Below are 21,255 nucleotides of genomic sequence, written 5' to 3'. Positions count from 1 at the left end.
AGGCCTGTATGAAATGTTTCATTTAAGGACATTTTTGTTTCATTTTGAAGCCAAAAACCACGTGCTAAAAAGAGAACTATAAAATATGTCAAGCTATAGCCTACTGATAATGAATAGTAGCCTATCGCAGGGCTGCACGGGCCACTGATGACACAAACAAGACCTGACCCCTGTCATTTTAAATCTCGCCCTTTTCAATGACTCGTTTTCGAGACGTTAACGCAATAGGCTAATCCTAAAACAAAGTGCGTGTTTGCAGGAGGACGTCTTGAGGTTGCAGGACGTTAAACCTCGGGTGGTCAAAACGGGTGGCTCACTCTTTTTTTAAATAGTATTGCCGTATCAAGAATAAGCACCCGCTTAACTGCTCCATCACGAGCTACAGGGAACAGGTTGCCTGGGAAACGGCCGCATGGCAACAGGATCAGAGCCGGGGGGTTGTCTGCTGCTAGCTCTGCTCCCGTTTCCCATTTCCTCACTAGATGGTGTGCAAGCCACTGGAGAGTCGACTTCCTCCCGCGGTCTGGTTCCGATCAAAACAAATCTGGAAAACTACACGGAACGCCATTTCTCGGGGTTTTCGCGGAGGATTAATATATTTTCATCCAGATATTTGTAGCCTATTTGTATTTTTGATAACGGCGCGGATCGTACTCCATTCGGCGGTGATGGACATAATGATTGCAGTGCAGGATGCGTGCGTCTCCGGTCAGTGGCTCACCGCTATAATTCTTAGTCTTTGCTGCTTTTTACCATCGTGTTTGCCCGCAGGACAAACTGTGGACTATGCGTCCAGCGAGAGTGTGGTCAGCAGACAGGGGGACACCGCGCTGCTCAGGTAGGAGACTCAAGTCACTGTAGAAGTGTTCAAACTAAACTTGCCTGGCACCTGCATCGGTCGCTCTGCTCTCAGTTTTGTAAACAGCACTCGGCAGATTCCCTCAGTGCCGCTCCGTCACTTTTATTTGGGTCACAATCCTTGCTGGTTCCCATACTGACCAGAACAGGTTGGGACTATGATGTTTTTTTTTTTTTTTTTTTTTTACCGAGATAGGCATATACATATATTTTACTTTGGGAGATGCACTGGCTCAATCATACATATTGAAGTGTTGGGTACAGATGGTCTCTATAAGGGGTTGCATAAGGAGCCGGGGAAGGGGGTAGAGTTTTGTAAACCCCGCCAAGCGGAACACTTTGCACAATTACAATGAAGTCATTCATGATTCCCACCGTCCGAATGAGCCTCGCGGATGTTTGCGTCCTGGAGAAAAATTCGATAGAGAAGTTGCACACGGTTTTTATATGATGAATTTGAGTCACACGTTGTGATTAAAACATGTTATAATGAAATTTAACCCGTCCACGTTGATTGAAATATTTTTTAATGGGTGTGTCTGACGGTAGCTAATGCAAGTGTCTGACTCTTAAGTTTTTATTTTATTTTTTAAGTTTCATATTATGTCCATTCTCGTCGTTTGCTGCTTGACATTATGCTCTAATTTAAACAAAATGTCTATTCACAATATCAGAAATTGACTGATTCCCCCATTGATCATTGTGAATTTGCCTTCTTAAGAATTGTTCCAAACGTCGTTCACATATTGCTACAACTGCAAAACCATTTAAAATATTACATGACATTTTATATGCGTCAGAATATATTTCTGATGTAATTTTGACTCGCTTTGCATATTTATTTTGTCTCCCTTTTTATTTCCAAATATATTTTAGCACACATATTTTTAGCACAGGACCACTAGTGGTGGGAAAAGTGATGGGAAGTCCGACTCATTTCTGCGAATCGGCTCTTTTGAATCAGTTTCAGTGAACCTGTTCAAAAAGTCCATTTAGCATTACTTTATACGCTAAGTTCTTAATCACGTTGTTCTCGTCACACTGGCATGGCACGCTGCAAAAAGTAAAAAAAAAAACGTTCCAAAAAGTACATGTTGCTCTTTAAAAAACAATTCATTGAAAAGATCCGACTCAAAAGAACAATTGGTTCATAAATTGTTCATAAACCCTTTATAAACACCTTTATCTGGTACATTCGATATTTCAGTTCTTAGGCAGCCTAAAGGTTTTCGTATTATCTGTGTTGATTGTCTCAAGCTTTGGCAAAATAGTTATGGTCCAGCAGCTTTTGTTCACCTCTTGCCATAAAATAGTTTGCTTGGCTTAAGTAACAGTCAACTTCCTCAATTGGTTAGGCTGTGTTTACAAGGCTATTCATGCATCAGTTGTGCACCTTGCTGTTTTTTTTTTTTTTTTTTTTTTTTTCATAAAGCATTGATTGTTATCTTAGATGTTTTGCTTTAAAAGTACATCCTAGAATGTTTCTTGTATTGTTGTTACATTTTCAGAAGTGAAGGCACTTATGCCAAGTAATTTCAATGTGACAACATTATTGTATCTCAGAATTGGGTAAAAAAAAATGCAATGGGAGGCTATTGTGTACTGTGAATAGGGCTGTCATCATGACTGTCCCAGATGTCCAGAGAATGTCAGTTGGTGGTCTGTGAATGCTTAGTGCCTGTACTTTAACCAACATCAGTGCTTCTTGGAGCCGTGGGTGGGAACCTGTTCCTTTTCTCCTCAGGCCACACCTCTTACTGTCAGTGCTGATTAATCCCAAGGATGTTACCAAGGATGTGACGTTTTCCCCTATGTTATCTCCTCTGTTATATTATTGACTTGAACTGCAACTCTCTAAAATATTTAATGGATGTGTTAGAAATATTGCTGTTTTGCTGATGTACAGCTAGTTATTTCAGATGAATTGTATCAATCATGTGGGAGTAGTATAGGCCTACCGTATTGGTTGATCCCATAGATAGAAAAATATATTTACAAGCAACTCCCTTGCTCACAAATTTGATCATGTATTAAGGAGAGTGTTTTGGATTTAAAATGTTAATGACTTCTTAGAGTGGATGTAATCTGTCTTTATCCTTGACATTGTTGTTCTCCTGAGCTAAAGATCATAAATTATGACTGTGATCTTCCTTAAATGTTTCTTGACTTTGTGCCAATGATCCTACATTTAATATTTGCAATTTGGCTGCAATAATATATTAACATATTCTACAGATATGATATCGCTTAACATCACAATAATCATGCTGTTCTTAAATTAAGTAAATAATACTGATAATAGATTATTAACTTCAATATTTATTTTGTCAAGGAGTCAAACTAAATTCTGTGTAGTATTTCACAGATAGTGTTTTTTTTTAATGACCGATGCCAACATCTTAGAGAGAAGGGTGGCAGATGGCTGATATATGTTTATATTTATTTTATTTATTAATAATATAAATTTACTTTCTATTTAACAGTTCTATCTAACAACGTATTAGAAAAAACTGTTAAACAGAGACAGTAAACTAATGAAGATGGAGAATGGGAGCGCGGTGCACTCATGTGCTGGCTTTCTCGGCACCGTCAAAATAAAAGTCCCACTTCCGACACATCGGCCGAACAGAAAAATTTACAAAAATGCAAAATATCGGCCGAGGAGATATATTGGTCAACCACTAAATCTGTGTGCTATTGCATGATGTTTTATTTACACAGTTTGGGAGAAGCGTGTTCAGATAATTAATCTAATCGGCATGGGAGGAGCCCATCCAGTCAACTCAATCAGGAGGTATACAGCAGTATTTATACAGCAGCTGATCTATGACAGTTTTCCAGCATCCCTCCACCACCCCATCTCCTCACTTACACGGCAAATGTGCATATCCTTTACTCTATCTAATTGTAAGTGTGAACTCGTGAAATGCTGCTTTTGTAATAGAGAGAGCCCTGGATATTAAAGGTGATACAGTTATTAGAAACCAGGCCAGAACTTAACATCAGGTATCTGACAATTACCAGCCACGAATACCAGAAGGCAAGATATAATATTGTAATATTCATGTTGTTTTTTTTCTATGTTGAAAGCACTGAAGGAATGTAGTAAATATGAAAAATGTAGTTTAGTTGTTACATTGCGACATGGTAAATGTATGTATATATATATATATATATGCAACAATTTAAATGGAATATTCCTAAAGAAGCCCCCTTTCCCAGTTGTGGGAGAAGTCATGAGTCTATGGATAAAATATGCAGAAAAAAATAATCATTACTACCAGATAATGGTTATATTCAAAGCAATTATACCTGAAGCACTTCTGAAAAAAAACAGTAGTGCCTTTTAAGTAGATTTAACCTCCCTTCTCCTCAACCTGTCACTGATTTTCATGGCTTTTGATGAAGCAGGCTCACTAGACACCAGATAAGCTTCTTTGTCCCTCAGGTGCTAGACACCCACTCTACTCTCAAACTGGAGAGCATACAGACCTGCGCAGTTCACCTTAACAGTAATCCTATCATCAGTCCTCACCACATTCACTGTTAATATTGAAGACTCATTTCTCATTGGCTCCATTGTATGGCTAAGTCAGGGGTGCCCAATCCTGCTCCTGCCGATCGACTGTCCTGCACAGTTCATCTCCAACCCTAATCAACACACCTGCCTTTAATTTTCAAGTGATCCTGAAGACCTTAATTGGTGGCTTCAGGTGTGTTTGATTAGGGTTGGAGATGAACTGTGCAGGACAGTCAATCGGCAGGAGCAGGATTGGGCACCCCTGGGCTAAGTATTGAGGTTTAGCTGTAGACATCCATCCATCCATCCGTCCGTCCGTCCGTCCGTCCATCCGTCTGTCTATCATATGGCTAACTGTCTGTCGACAAATGGTTTAAATGTTTGTAATGTTCTCTGTTCAGCATTAAAAGGAAATTTGTCTCTCAATTCAATTGTGCACAGTGCATTGCCTTGGCTGCAGGTTTTTAAATGGAGTCATGTAAGCAAGCCTTAAATTAGTCCCTGTCATTTGCATAATGAATCAATGTGTGTGGATTGCACGTGGCTGTAAATGTTAAGTAGAGCCGAGTAATTGGAGGGACTGCATTGGTAATTATTAGTGAATGGAATACAAAGCAGTGAAGCAGATCAATAGCATTTAGGCTTTCTTTCCCCCTCTGAGAGCTTAATGTGACATATCACTACGTTTGCCAACAAAGAAATCAAAAATTGCTTGATGCAAGGCAATGTTGATTGCAGTTTCCCTTGTATAGTGGAAAAAAATGTAATATTCTGGATGATTGGGCCCTTTTAGGGATTATTGATTTAACAGATTCCTATTTCAGCTACCAAATTGTTGTATTTTGATTTTTGTATTTGGTTTAGCAATCTCAGGTATAAGTACAAGCTTGATAGTCAGTGCAATTTTCCAAGAATGAATTGTATTTATTTTGCAGCCACTTTTATCTGAAACTACTTCCAGTGTATTCAAGGTAAACTTTTAATCAGCATGTGTGTTTCCTGCAAACCGAACCCATTTAACTTAGTTTCTAGCACAATACTTTAACAATTTAGCCTGTAAAGCTCCTTAGAGTTCTTGTAGATTTCAAATGTCTTAGATTAGAAGGTCATGTTTTAAAATATTTTAAATATCTGATTGTGTGTTGTTAGCTTTCTGCTAAGAAGATTGGCAAAGCTTAACACTGAGTCTGGTAGTGTTTTAAAATTTTGAATAGCCATTGACCACTTTAGTGTTACATAACAGACCTAGATTTGTCTGGCTGGATGGCTGTTGCAGTTTTACTTTGTTAGTGTCTGTGAAAAGCATAGGGCTGTATCATTTTGAAAACACTAGATCTTCCAGAAACTGTTTTCAAATCTGAATTGACAATGCTATATTCACTATCAATTTATATATATAGCTTAATCTGTTTTACTTTAATCTTATCAGATAAAAAAAAACATAATTAGCATTTAATTGGAACTAATCAAACAAGCAAAAGTAGATCATGTGATGCCCCATTTAGGGCCGCTATGTGATTTTTGTCTTCTGGGACTCATTAGGAACAAAAACATCTATTTCACCATTTCAAACAAAGTTCAACCTACAGTAACTATATTTTAAATGAACTGTCACCCACAAGCTTGATCAAAACATCAAAATTGGACATTTCTCAGAAATGACATGCCTGACACAGGTTTATTCAACAGCCTCTGCAGCGCAAGTGACACCTTACCAGCATGACAGTTCTGGACGTTCATAAATTGAACCAATTCTGGGCAGTTATCAGTGGCTAATTTAGTGGACCACAGTCTCAGAGAAGGAATTTGCAAGGTTGTCCAATTAGCAGTGAAAAGTGTTGGGTTGTGAGTGCATGTCAGCAGGGAAGAGAGGGCCAGTGGAGGCGTGTCATCAATCATCTCAACAGCTTTGCCTCTGCATTCTTGGCAGACTGGAGGCCTTGCTCCGACTGGGAACGCCACACCATCATCACTGACTGTCAGCTGCTAAGATGCCCGTCAGTTCTTCCAAACGTTGCATTGCATTGCATATCTCGTATTGTTTTCGCGCTGCTTAATAGGTCACGTAATGTTGCATTTTCCATTTGTCAGAACCAGAGAGGATTGGCATTATGACACAATATTAGCTGATGGGAAGTGAGCTTATTTATGAAATTAAAGCAGTTGCCTCTTGAGAGATGGCAGCGCCTGGTTTCCTTCAAGAACATGAGAATTTTAATTGCAGCTGTCAAAACCCAACCAACATGAACAATGCCATTTAATTTGTACTAGCTCACTACTTTAACTTTTTGGATCACCCAACTTTTCTTTGTTGTCAGTTCTCTGACGCTTTAAAGGTGTTTGGTACTTCTATAAACAGCTTGAGACTCTTTTAAAGGCCATTAATGAAATTGTGCTAAAAGCAGTGTACTCAAACTGCAATTATTTAAGTGCTGTGCTGAGATAATGTTTTAGTCATAAAAACAAACTCACAATGCTTGCCATTTTTCACACATTGTGGATAGTGTAAAAGGCTTCTATTGTGTCAGTTGGATGACGCTTGTGTGCTACATGAATTTCTCGGATAATGGGATAGTTCACCCAAAAATGATAATTCTGTCATCGTTTACTCACTCTCATTCCAAAAGACTTACATTCTTCTGTGGAACACAAAAGAAGGTAATGTTTCAGTAGTTTTTGTCCATACAATAGAAGTCATTTTTAGGAATTGCGATTCGATATTGCTATTGTGATTTTTTTTTTTTTTTTTTTGCTTTTTAACTCTAAACCATGGGGAAAAGTTGAATACATTTATACATGATGGTGCAGGTCGTATATTCCTTCATGTCTCCATTCTACGTCCGCCATTTTTCACTTTCTCGTGTCCAAGTAAGAGATATGACGTCATGTAGCCTAATATTCAGCGCCCTCACAGGACTTTCTCTGGATTTTTTCTACAGGCCCGGCCCCACCACAAAAAATGATAAATAAATAAAATAGGCCTAGTTATTTCTTAATAAATAAGGTTGTGACACCAAAAACTACTAGCCTAACTAAATTAAATATATTTCAAATATTGTTAAAGACAAGTAAACTGTCAGTAATAAAATAATCAAATTACGAGCAATAGCACAAAGACAATAGAACAAACATACAAATAAAATAAACAATGCTTTTCATGTTGTTTCAGGTACAAGTCTATAACGGTTATTTTCAGGTAGAGAAAATTAATAAGCAAATGTAAAATAACACTGCATAGACTTCACTTTATACATGAAATATAGATTACCGGTAATCCTTACAAAAGTTATTCAGTCAACAGCAGTGAGTGATTTTTTTCTTTAACCATTGCGCTCGAGTCTCACGTCTTTTGCTGCGTCTCGTGCATGACACGTCTTTCTAAAAATGCGGCATTCAAGTTAAAATAAGTTAAACTTTTAAAAAACGCATCTCAAGACCTTGCGCTTTCCCCCCATTCACTGCCCACGTCTTTTTTCTGTTTTTCAAAGCAAAACAACTTTCTGTGGGAACCAGCCCTAAGAAGCAGAAATGGACAAATACGTATTTCCATGCAAATACAGCTGTTCCTTAATTCCAAGTAAGATAAGCATCTCATGTGAAAGAGGCCACACATATTAGACAGGATACCACACTGAGCAGAAAACGGAGAAAAAACACAAATAGCCTAGCATGTTTAGCCCACAAATAGACGTACATTTATTTGTCAGAGTAGAAGTAAACTAAATGTCTGGTCTGCATAGAACACATGAATATGAGTATATGATATTAAAAGATGCAATAGACAAAAAGCATAAATGGATCAATAATTAATCAAGGATTAATCATAGAAATAACCATAAAAGAATAATCATAATAATCATATGCATATTTTTTTTCTTTTTTTTATAAACCACATGTTTAATAATACAGTGCTATGCATAAGTTTAGGCACCCATGCTAAAGTTGACTAAAAAGAGGAATAAAAAATCATCTTTTGGAAATTGAACTTAATGCCTTAATTAAAAAAATTAGGAAAAATCCAACCTTTAAGGACACCAATTTTCTTTGTGAATGAATAATGTATCATAAATAAATAAATGTTCTTCCTTAAAATACAGGGTGCATAAGTTTGGACACCCCTATGTTAAAGTCCCATAGAGGCAGGCAGATTTTAATTTTTAAGTATTTAAAAAAAATTTATTTAGGATACTATGCATCCTGATAAAGTTCCCTTGGCCTTTGGAATTAAAATAGCCCCTCATCATCACATAGCCTTCACCATACCTTGAGATTGGCATGGTTTTATTTCAGTTAGCCTAATTGCTAGTTTGATTTGCATTGAGAGATGATCTTATGGAAAGTACCCCATGCCAATCTCTAGGTATGGTGAAGGCTATGTGATGATGTGGGGCTATTTTAATTCCAAAGGCCAAGGGAACTTTATCAGGATGCATAGTATCCTGGATCCATGAAGTAACTTGCCTTTAAAAATAAAAATCTGCCTGCCTCTATGGGAATTTAACATAGGGGTGTCCAAACTTATGCACCCTGTATTTTAAGGAAGAACATTTATTTATTTACGATACATTATTCATTCACAAAGAAAATTGGTGTCCTTAAAGGTTGGATTTTTCCTATTTTTTTAAATTAAGGCATTAAGTTCAATTTCCAAAAGATGATTTTTTATTCCTCTTTTTAGTCAACTTTAGCATGGATGCCTAAACTTATGCATAGCACTGTATATAATTTTTAATATGAATGACTATGAATGAATATTTTTTACTTTTAAGTTGCATTTGATTGGTTCTTTGTTAAATCTCAAACAATTATTTTATTTTTATTATTAAGAGGTTTGCACAAGAGTAAACTGTAAACTGCAAACATTAAACTTAAATGTCTTTTACTGGAAGTGTTCTGTTAACTCTGCTTAACTATAATTAACAAAACTATATATTCATGTATAAAAACTAAATATAAATGTGTTCACAAAATAAACACTAAACTAAAACTAACAAAACCATTAATGAAACTAACTAACATTAAACTGAAATAACTTTGAAAATGATATTAAAATTAAAAAATATATATTTTAAAAATGCAAAACTATAAGAACCTTGCTTGTGACCTACCAGCGTCAGTTGCATCGCTACAATGCCATTCATAAATCCTCTCATGTGGCCTCATGGGATAGTAAAGTGAAATGCGCACTTCAGAATCTCGCCAGAAGTAGTAAGTTATTCAGGTAGGCCTACTTTTTGTCTACTGAATTTTGAATACTATAGATTCTGACATTCTACTCTTACTACTGCATACTACATAGGCCTAGTTCAGACGCAGTACAAGTTCCAGTGAAAAACCTTCACAATCCTCTATGATGCCTTTAACTCCATTATTTTGGTGTAATTGAGTGGCAGTTTCTCTCTGCAGATGATGAGGGAGTGGGATGTAACGGCATCTGGGAAGAAATACACAATTGAGTTTAGAGTTACAGTGTGTCTCTTCTGTTTGTTTACTTAAAAATTGTTGTTTACGAAGGAAAAAAGTAGCATAAATTGACAGGATATGAGCCCTTCACAATGTCAAAAGGAAAAAGTGATATAAAGTCATGGGATAGCTTTAATGTTGTTTTTAGGGCTGGCTGTCGTTAATTTAATTATTTAGTTATGGAAAAATGTAGCCTGGGAAAACCCAGACAACTTCCGGCAAATTTAGATTTTCTCTGCAAGTAGTCTGGCAAAGAGCTCATTCAAGCCCATTTCTAATCCGTCGAAATCGCAGCACCAATCAGAAACGTTGGGGCGGGCTTTACACAATGACGATCGCTCTGATTGGTTTTAGGTCTATCCAATTGCGCCCAGAGGCATTTGATCGACGTCCATTGGTGAAGCCACCAACTTTTAAATGCATTATTATATTCAAATTGCAAACACACGAGGACAGTCTCCATGAAAGACCCACTGGCAGATGAACGTGTTTCTACATTTCTCTCCGAAACGGTAGGAAATTAAATTAGATTTAATAGAGGATTTTAACTGTGACAAGATGATTGACAGGGCAGTTTACGTGACAGGATGCACGCGACAGATCCGTCCGATAAAGATGACGAAGTAGAATGTCCCAAAGCTTACTTACTTTTTTGTTACACATTCAAAAGTAAATACCTTTTCTTCACAAAAAGAGTACATACTTTTATGGCGTAGTGTAACTTAGTTGAATTGGGACACAGCATATGGCTTTACACGATGACGATCGCTCTTATTGGTTTTTAGGTCTATCCAATTGCGCCCAGAGGCATTTGAGCGACGTCCGTTGGTGACGCCCCTTTGGAAATGAGTTATTAATGAAGCTTTGCCAGACCATAACTCAGTTACTACTGAGAATGGTCTGGTTTTAACCAGGCTAGGAAAATTGATGAATTGAAATAATTAAGGCACCACCCCAGACCTAGTTCATCTTGCATTTTGTATAGTTGATTGGTGATGAACATGATGCAGGGCAACAACTCACTGGGTGATATAGCCTATAGAATGCAGTTAGAATGCCCCTAAAAGGTATCAGCGTAATCATGGTCCTGTATGAGTTTTTGTCTCATATATAGGCCTGTGATTTGATATATCACATAAGTAATAAGCATAATATCACACAAGTGCTGTTTTTATCCTGAATAGCATGAGTGCAAATGTGATATTGATTGAACAGTTCAATAAATAAGAAGTTAATATTTTGATATATTTTACACACAATATTGTCTGTTTTTGTATCGAAGTTATAATAGTAATAAAAAAGATCTAACAGTATGGATTATAAATGCAATATCTTTGTTACTTAACACAACAGAGCTGGTAACATGTTCTGTTAAATTAAAAAGAGAAAAATACATGATTGGTAGGAAACCATTTACAAGACAGTGAGGTGGCTTTGACAGTTACAGATTTGAAAAACAAAAAGGCGGGAATAAAGAACCCTAAACTCTAACACAAAGAATCATTTGATCATAAAACATTTTTTTTCAGGACGATATGGTTCTAAATAGAACTGCTACTACGTGTAAAGTTTAGCACAACACGAGGGTAAGTTAATAATGACCAAATTTTTATATTCAAGTGGACTGTTCCTTGTTATGTTAATGCCTACCAAGGTGTTTGAACTAGTGTTAGATAGCAGAGGCTATCTAGTGCATGTCCATAGGGTGTGTTGCCATGGTTACTTTGGCTGGGTGTCATTTTCTGTATCGGGAACACAAGTGCTAAGAAGAAACCAGTGACAGTGTATCTAATGTACATCATGTTGCTCGCTGTTTCTTAAAGACATCTTAGCATGGACGCATTTTTAACGGATCTTCCTTTGATTCAGCCTCCCTTCTCTGCAGCATTTCAATTTTCCCCTATTGCAGCATCACAGCACCTATCATAGTCCCTTTAAAGAAAATGGTCCCCCCTGTTGACTCTCATCTAGTATTGAAATGCTCTTCAATTGTTTTCCTATTTGACTGTCAGCATGGTGGAATATTTTCCCCCCTTCTTTGCCACTATGCTATTACAGCGTAGCCGGGTTGTTGTTGAAATGCTTTTGTATGTGAACGCATTAATGTTTTAATCACACTGATTACATTTTAGTGTTTCTAATCCCTTTGCTCTGTAGCTGTATCTGATTAAAGCGTTCTCGCATGCACTAGTTACTCGATGAATGTAAGTGTGCTTTCAAATCTCTGTTATGAATCAGAGACCTTTGTGGGACGGACGTTAAGCTGGGCATAATCTCTGCCAAATGGTCTCTGAAAAAGCTTACCCAAGGAGGTTCAGCCCCTGCCAAAAAATGCAGCGTTTGTGAGGGTGGAACACTCATTAAATTTCCTTATTCATCTACCTTCCATCCCAGTCAAATTAAGGGGTCTTAACACACACGCCTTCATGTTGTACGTCTTCCTCTTGCTATAAATGGCAACCTAGTACATATCTGTTGGTAGTTTGTTATGTCATGATCCATCAGCGAGGCTGATTTTTCTGACAGTTAGCACCTTCAATACTGGCACAGAAACAACAAAGAACGGGTTTCCTTCACTCGCTGCGTCTTCTTTTGAAGCACTGAGATGATATCTCCCAGCGCAAAGAAAACATCAGGGGTGAATGATCGAGATTTTCTATAGCCTAGTTCTTCCACTACATTAGGTGGCAAAGGGTGTGCTGGCTTGCGAGAAATATGTCACTTAAGGAAGGCGGTGTGCAGAATTAGGTCATGCAAAATATGGCAGGGTCCCAGTGGGCCCTAACAGACATAATTTATCCAGTATTTGTTGTATAGGAATTAAAATTAGACCCAAAGTTGAGAGACACTTGCCCATCTCTGTTGGTTTATGCACATACTGTTAGTCTCAACAGGCGTCGAGTCGTAGTACAGTGCTGAACGCTCCTTGTTCACATATGCTGTTTGTCATGTTCGATTCAATTCAGTGATATTTGTATGGATGGAGCTTGTAATAATTCAAATCATTTCAAAGCAGCTTTACAAAGAATTCAATTCAAATCATCCTGGGGTGCGTTTCCCAAAAGCATCGTTGGCCAACTATGGTCGCAAGTTCCGTCGTTACCAATAGAGTTCAATGGACATTGCGATGAACTTGCGACCATAGTTGGCCAACGATGCTTTCGGGAAACGCACCCCTGAGCAGGACCACTTGTGTATAATCATTAGAATGATAGCTTGTATAATAGCTTTTTAGGGTGTAATTAAAAGGCCTAGCTCTATTAAACTCCATATAAAGAACAGACTGTTGCATCTCTTCCACTTTGACAATGTGGCGCCCTGACACTTTTAACCTGGTATCGGAGAGATTGGCACAAACCCTGAGATTATGGAAAAGCTGCACCTTCTAAAGGGAGAAAATGCTGCCTAGCTGAACACACTTGAAACCTGATGATAGACTGGAGCTACAACAAAATGACATAAAAGGCTAAATACAGAATTTGCGCACCTCATTTGCTAGAATTTATATTGTGTACCTTATACAGAGAAGCCTAAACCTCTTAAATTAGTGTGCAGGTACTGCAAGTCATATTTTTTTGTTCATTTTTACTGAGCGCTTGTATTGTATTACATTTTTTTATCCTTTTGAATATAAATTTACTCTGAAATGGGTTAACAACCCTCTACATTGTAAGTAACCACTTTAGAGGCTAAACATAAGTTAAGCACAGATATATTTTGACTATGTTGCATCCCATACGACTTCTTTACTTTAAAACATGGGTTAGGTTTTAGGGTTAGGGTTAGGTTGGGTTAGAAAAAGGCATGGGTTAGTTTAGGGTTAGTGTTAGGGTTTATCAATTGTCAAAAGTTTTAATTTAAAGGTCCTGTTCTTCGTGATCCCATGTTTCAAACTTTAGTTAGTGTGTAATGTTGTTGTTAGAGTATAAATAATATCTGTAAAATTATAAAGCTCAAAGTTCAATGCCAAGTGAGATATTTTATTTAACAGAAGTCGACTACATCAAACGGCCCGTTTGGACTACATCCCTCTACTTCCTTCTTTAATGACGTCATTAAAATAGTTCTTTGACTAACCTCCGCCCACAGGAATGCTCCCTCAACTCTACCGAAATTCGTTTATGTACTTGCGCACTTCTAATAACTTACTGTGTTTACTCAGCTCTTACGGTGATTTTCTGAAGTAAAACTGATGCTTCATCTTTTGTGTGATGTACAATAAACTTTATTAAACTCATCAGTACATGTTTGATCATCATTCAGACAGCAGACTTGTAGGCTATTAATAAATAATGGATAGGCTACATACAAGCAGATGACAAATACGTTATAAAAACCGTAATTAAACTACTAAACTATACCTGTTCCATCTCTATACAGCACTCTGACTCTGTAGGCATTATTGTCCGACTCGAACTGAACACCGTTTCTGAGAGTTTCTGACATTATCATCATTCCATGAGATGAAATTGTCCTGAGAGACTGAGCGCAAGTTTATGAAGCTCCGCCCCCTGTGTCGTCCAGCAGCAGCTCATTTGCATTTAAAGGGCACACACTAAAACAGCGCGTTTTTCTGAGCCCCAAAAAATGACAATTTAAACATGCTGTAAAAAATGATCTGTTGGGTATTTTGAGCTGAAACTTCACATACACACTCTGGGGACATCAGAGACTTATTTTACATCTTGTGAAAAGGGGCATAATACGGGACCTTTAAAATGTTTGTGATTTTCACTTTTTAACCTTAACTGCATCATCTACAGACAGTCCCTGATTATTGTTGTTCAACATTCACTGCACGTTAACCCCTCTTCAGGCAACCCCGATTTTGACAAGGGGGGCATAAATGACATAATAAAGAGGTTGCTTCTCAAAAGTCATTCTAGAGACAAAACCAACATATAGGCTAGGCCAAGGCTAGACACAGAACCAACATATATTTAGAAAGCCAACACTTGAGAGTTTACAGTTCAATACTCAGAATTCCTCAGACTGTAATTAATATGGAGATATATAAGCTCAAAGATAAAAACAAAAATACAAATATTAAGAAGAATATTATTTTTAAATGGATAAAAATATTAGTATGTGGCTGTGTTGTAGCAACTTAGAATGAAGCTGAAGCCACAAGTCTGCTCATGCTTCTTTTTTAATCTGAGGATGTTATCTCTAAAATTATGAATATTATTAAACATTTTCTAAGACCATGTCATGTGTGTTTTTAGAGAAGGCTAATAAAAGGCGAATGAAAAAAATGTATTGCCCCCTTCAAGCTCACTTGCAGTCTATTGTCCATGTCTGGTGTGGCAAACTGCCCCATTCATGTTTCTATTGTTTTCTCTCGACAAACGTTTCACACCTCTGCCGGGTATGAGACCTAATCTTTATTAGCCTATTATTTTGCCATTATTTGCCATTTTGCTATTATTCTGGCATTATGGCTTTCCCATCCACATCGGTTTGATTTCAATATACATTTATCCACCTAATTATAAATAGTCTCTCTAGAAAACAAAACAAAAAATGTTCTTAAGAACTTACAAGAATTCTTTTGACAAAATACATTATGTATAACTGCACCTGTGCAGCAGATGCATGAGAGCTACAATCAGCAACAAGCTACATAAGACAATTTATACAATTAATAATATGCTTTTACTCAAAACTCACTTTAAACCAACCAAGGAGTGTTTGTAATAACTTCTGATTGTGATCTAATGTGGATTTTAGTCATATAATTTTGTTGAAATATGGGTTACACTTTATTTTAAGGTGTAATTGTTACAGTATAATTATATATTTAAGTACTGAGTAATATTAATTAACTACATGTACTTACTATAGGGTTAGGGTAGGATTAGGGTTAATTGCATGTATTTATGCATAATTTACTGTTATTACTATGGTAAGTACATTAAACGTGTAACAAGGACACTGTAAAATAAAGAGTTACAGAAATATGTTATGTATAGCGTTTTATAAGCAGCTAATCGCTACACCTGCTTAGCATTTATAATCTAAACATCCGTTATTGATATGAAAATACACCAAATCGCATGAAAATCACACAGAAATCATATACTATCGTAATCGTGTGTTTATTAGCTTCTTGTTTCATGTGTAGACATGTCTCTAGGGTTTTTTTCGTGCTGAACTACTACTCATACAGGTCACTTTATCTGACAAATTAAAATTGTGAGGTAATGTAGGTCTGTTTTACTTGGTCAAAACAATCATACTAAAATACATTTTGAGTGTGTTCAAAGTTATGACATTATTCTGTGCATTAGCTCGGTGGCTGATATGAGACGCTTGTAAGCTAGATAGATATCTAGATAGATATAATGCATGTATCATTCCTATTTTGCACCAGTCGCACAGCGGACTTTTCCCTCCACAGACGCACGTCGGTAAATTAGGGAATGAACTTCCGCTCCCAGGGTGGTTCAGCAAAAAGAGGAGGCGTGTTCCAGTCTAAAGTCAGTGGTGCGTTTTCAGTGGCGCGTTCAGATGCTATAAGGGGGCATGCTTGGCCATAATGTAGCGTGTGCACAATGCGCATACACTTTGCTTCTCTAATCTACACACAGATGCAGCAGTTGCCATTTTTGCAAACCATGCATAATTACAAGGAAAAATATTCCACATGAGGGAAATCATTGTGGTGTCCAATATGAACATGTGAAAAAATAGTTATAAATCTAGCTTACACATTTACCAAAATTATTATACACCTGTTTAACCGAAGCTTATTTGGGTGGGTTTCTCCCATCCCCATACAATGTCACTTCTCTGTCTTTTACGGCCCTGACGAGAACGTCGGTCTCCTCGGCTGTGAACCGCTCCTGGTGTGCGCCTGGAAAATCCGCCATTATAATAGCAACCCGCCATGAAACAAGCACGCCTGCTTTTAAAGGGAATGTGAGATGATGCTCTGATTGTTTTTTTTCACGTTACACCCAAACCACACCTATGAGTAATGTAGCTATTCAGACCAACCCATTTTAGATTTTCGTCGGGCACAAGAGTCATTTATCCGCCCACATAGTTATTTGCGTTGCGCGTTTCAGATCGTTAAAATAGGGCCCAAGATGTTAAACTTAATTCACACAAGCTGATTTCTCTGGATTTAATCATTGTTGGAAACATTTGGGATAATGTAGGTAATGTCATTTTTTTTATTAATTGAATCAACTTTAAGATTAGATTTGTATCTGTTTATTAAACAGCTTCATACATAGCAGTGGTACTAGTCATTATAAATTAATTTTATAAATTAATTTAATTGTTGAAATCTGGAAGCCATAGAAAGAATACTTTTTTTCAATTTTATTTCTTAAAATATATATTTTACATTTCATTAAAAAACGTTATATCATCACTAGGCACACGGCAGTCATAAACCATTACAATTCAAGTCTAATTTATTTGTTGAAACCTGGAAGCCATAGACAGAACACTTTTTTTCTTTTTTCTTTTTTTTTCATTAAACAACATACAATATAAAACAATATGTATAATTAAATTATCCTTTTTTTATTCATTTAAAATGCATTATATCAACATCATAGGTAGGCTATGGCAGTTATAGTCATTACAGTTCAAGTCTTATTTTAATTGGCAAACATGAAAGCCAAAGAAAAAAAAAAACATCAATATATTTTTTTCTTTAGACATTATACAATATCACATTATATAACAAACATCTATTATTAAACAGCACAATGACATAAATGAGTCCTAGCTTTCAAAACATTCTCTACTCTACCTTCTCTTGTAAAATAACATTTTATCATAGTACAATTTACATAGTTCCCAACAAAAGTATTGTTTAGTGTAAAACATGTTGGGTCCTAAAATGCCTTTTTACGAAGTATTGAGTTTGTTTTTGGGGTGTACTAGAACAGGTTTTAATGCTTGATTGTTCAAAAAAATATTTTTTCACATATTTGATATTATTGGAAGCTGTCGTCCGTAAAATGTGCAGCACAGTTAGATGTTGGGGTTATAATGTTAAGGAACAGTGTTTACCCACTGTTTTCTAAGTTTGTCCACCTTAGGAAGGCAAAACAAAGGGGTTTTGGTCTCTCACTCAGCTCAACCATCGCCCCCTTTTTTTGGCATATCCTCTAGGATTATTGAAATGAGTCACATTGTGACTTCACAACAATCCGAAGTCTTCACAAGATCCAGAAGAAGTGCATTGTAGTCCCAACGAGCCATTTGTTGTAGGCCTAGTTCTTGAAAAGTGTTTTCTGTTAAAGAGAATATCTCCCTTTGGAATGGACTTTGAGTTTGTAACCTTGCAGATCTTTTTTATGCCCAAACAGCAACATTAGGTTATGCCCAAACAGCAACATCAGCTAACTAAAGCTGAAAAAGTGGAAAAACCATAATAGGACCCTTTTAAATAAGCCATTTCCTCAAAAAACGGCCACTGGTCTCCTTCCCTGCAGCGTTAAAAGGCGTTATGCTTCTTCTTCTTTTTGCTAACCTCGCAGACTTGCCTTAAAGTGGCTTTGGTTGCATCTTTACTGCGCACTATTGCCGTTGATATCAATGCAGTGTGCGGGATTAGTGTGGTAACCCCATTCCCTACCGCTTATTAAACATGTCCATGTTTTGATTTTAGCAATTAATACTAATATTCATGAGACCAGCAGCCTATCAGACTCTTATTTCAGAATTATTGTTAGTCTTTTTTACAGAAACATTGAATGACCAATGTCTTGAGCACCAACACCAGCCCAAAATTCTCTCACTCTAATGTGTTGGGCGACCTTCTCCATGTCTTCTGATGTCTATGGAAGCAATAATCAAAATAAAATTTCAAACATAATTTGACAGTTTTATTCAAGCCATGCAACATTGTGTAGGTAACTATAAAGTTTACACTGTTCTCTCAGTTCACCGGCCACTTCCATGTGTTTGGGAAGAAGTAAATCTGTAAATCTGACCAGAATGACATGTAAATTGAGTCCAGGGGCCTCATATATAAAACTTTCCATAGTTAATTTTAAAAGTGTGAGCGTACACACAAAAGCTATACGCACAACAGTTTTCAGATTTATAAAATCCTGTGCACGCCAGAACCTGCACAACCAGTCAGCTGAAGATTGTGCGTACATGCATTTCAACCCCGTCTCCTCCCACAACATACATACAACTTACAATGCCTAGTTTTACTATGCATAATCCTCATTTTACTAGCCAATGGTGATTCTGTTGCCAATGTGTGCTTAAAAGGATTTTTTTTTTCAGTTGTAATTTTGACCAAACAGCTTTTTTGCCAAATAGATTCAGAATGTTTTAAAAATCTAGATATTGTCAATGCATGTTTGTAGTGAACACAGGGAAAAGTTACAATTATTTCATATTCTCCAATAATTATTGGTAGTTACTAGTAATCGCTGTCTATTGCTAAAACATTTTAAAACATGAAAAATGTCATATTCAGTCAGTTTACTACTGCATTGACACTATATATAAAAAAAAAAAACATCTCTGCACTATCTGCAGTTATGCTTCCATCACAAGTCACAAGGTTTGAGAAATGAATCGAATAACACTCTTTAGGAAACATAATGACCAGATTAAAAGTGCATTAAAATCATTGCTATGTTTATAATAAGGCTGGCAGTACATTATGGCCCAATTAAATAAGCCTGTGTTTTAATATATATACAAACCAAAAACTTTTTGTCAGTTTATTAAAAAAACAAAAATCTTTGGATTTGTTGATTTCTGTTACATTTAGTTTGGCTACTTTTTTTTAACATGTTTTCTATATCCTTTTTATGCATCCTGCTAATTTACTTTCATTTTCTATTAATCAAGCTATAATTAATACTTTTACCCCCGGTTTCACAGACAAGGCTTAAGCAAGTCCAAGACTAAAATGCATGTTTGAGCTGTTTTAACTAAAAGCAAATTGCACTGACATACCTTAAAATATGTCAATGTCATTGTTTTGTCTCAAGATGCACATCAGTAATGTTTTTTCTCTAAGGCACGTTTATAAAAGCTACTTAATGTCCTAATTGAACTAAGGCCTAATCCTAGCTTAATCTAAGCCCTGTCTGTGAAACCAGGCCTTAAAGTTTAATTGATAAAGTTTAACTTCTTTCTTAAAATAGTACACAAGCATATTTTCTTCTCTTATTTTTTGAAAGTTCAAAAGGTACTGCATAATTGGAATGACCTGCAAAATATTATATTTAGCACAAAAATATACAGTAGCCTACTCCAGCCAGCCTTAATTATTACTGTTTTTTTTTTTAAAGTTTGTTAGAGAGAGAACAGGATCTCACCATGAAATTAATAGTAATTGGAGCGATAACCTTGTCTTGCATAAAACCAAACTCAGCCAAAATGCCTTTAGGCAAATGGCAATAAATGATTTATTGAGAAAATGTGACATAATTGATGATTGATGATATAGGATTTCGGCAAATTTTAGATTTAATGAAAATATGGCTCACCATAATGCTCTGCTCCCTGACTTTAATGTAAAATGAATAAAACACAAAATACACAAGTCAAACAGAGTAAAGACATATTCAGAACAAATCACGTTGACAGGAGAATATTGTTATTATCCTGCAAAAGCTTGTTAGGTGAGTGGAATCTGAACATGATGTAAATCCAAATGGAAACTTTAAATTTGTCCTTTGAGAGGTAACACCGTAATAACCATAACTATTAGCTGTCTGATGGTTTGGACTGGAGCACAGATGGCTAGGGGAGGCTGAGATCCCTAGTGGATTACTTGATGTATTTTTGCCGGTTTTGAATGGGTAATTTTGACACAGGAGATACAGTGTTCATTTGAAATAGCAGATGTTGAGATAATATTGTGCATGCATGTGAAAGTATGTGTATGTGAGTGAGGGAGGTAGAGGTAAATGGTTGTTAGCTGCAATATAATGTGCATTTTACTTCATTTATATAAAAATAACTCTGTCCTTTAGAAATGAGAGCCTATGTGCTCTTAGGCAGCATTTTAATAGCTTCTCCACATTCAGTGATCTTCATTAGTTTTGGCCATTGTTTGGCATTTGGCAGCCAATAGCCTCTGTTTCCATGTCCACGTACATCCAGATGTAATTATCATCATTTCTCATTGCTAAGGGCACTTATGGGAATGTTGCCAGGTGGTTTTCAACACATTACAGACAATATTATAGCTTGGCTTTGACATTTAATCTGGTGTTGAGAACTTGTGGCACATTGTGAGACAAGATTTGTTGGCTGGGATCAACTTAATCTTATTTTAATCCCTGGTCTTCACAAAAGAGTACCTCTCTTGCTTTAGCTCTTTGGCACACGCAAAATCAACAGTGGGATCAACAACAGGCAGGCACATATGTCTTATGAAGAAAAAAAATACACAAATAGTGGGATGGGAGTGGAGG

At 36.6% G+C, this 21,255-nt stretch overlaps 1 protein-coding gene across 2 annotated transcripts in view; it reads left to right on the top strand.

Annotated features, from left to right (window-relative positions):
- Positions 1 to 483: 483 nt before the first annotated feature.
- The window catches only part of negr1 (neuronal growth regulator 1), a 163,228-nt gene continuing 142,456 nt past the window's right edge, over positions 484 to 21,255 (top strand). For both annotated transcript variants that reach the window (XM_081381398.1, XM_081381399.1), the window contains exon 1: positions 484 to 838. In XM_081381398.1, coding sequence (XP_081237524.1) covers positions 669 to 838 — 170 coding nt within the window. In that variant the 5' untranslated portion in view covers positions 484 to 668. The remainder of the gene's footprint in view (positions 839 to 21,255) is intronic.

This window comes from Scardinius erythrophthalmus (genome assembly GCF_964197995.2).
Source record: "Scardinius erythrophthalmus genome assembly, chromosome: 12".
Classification (NCBI taxonomy): Eukaryota; Metazoa; Chordata; class Actinopteri; order Cypriniformes; family Leuciscidae; genus Scardinius; species Scardinius erythrophthalmus.
This window is presented reverse-complemented; position numbering and strand designations above follow the sequence as displayed.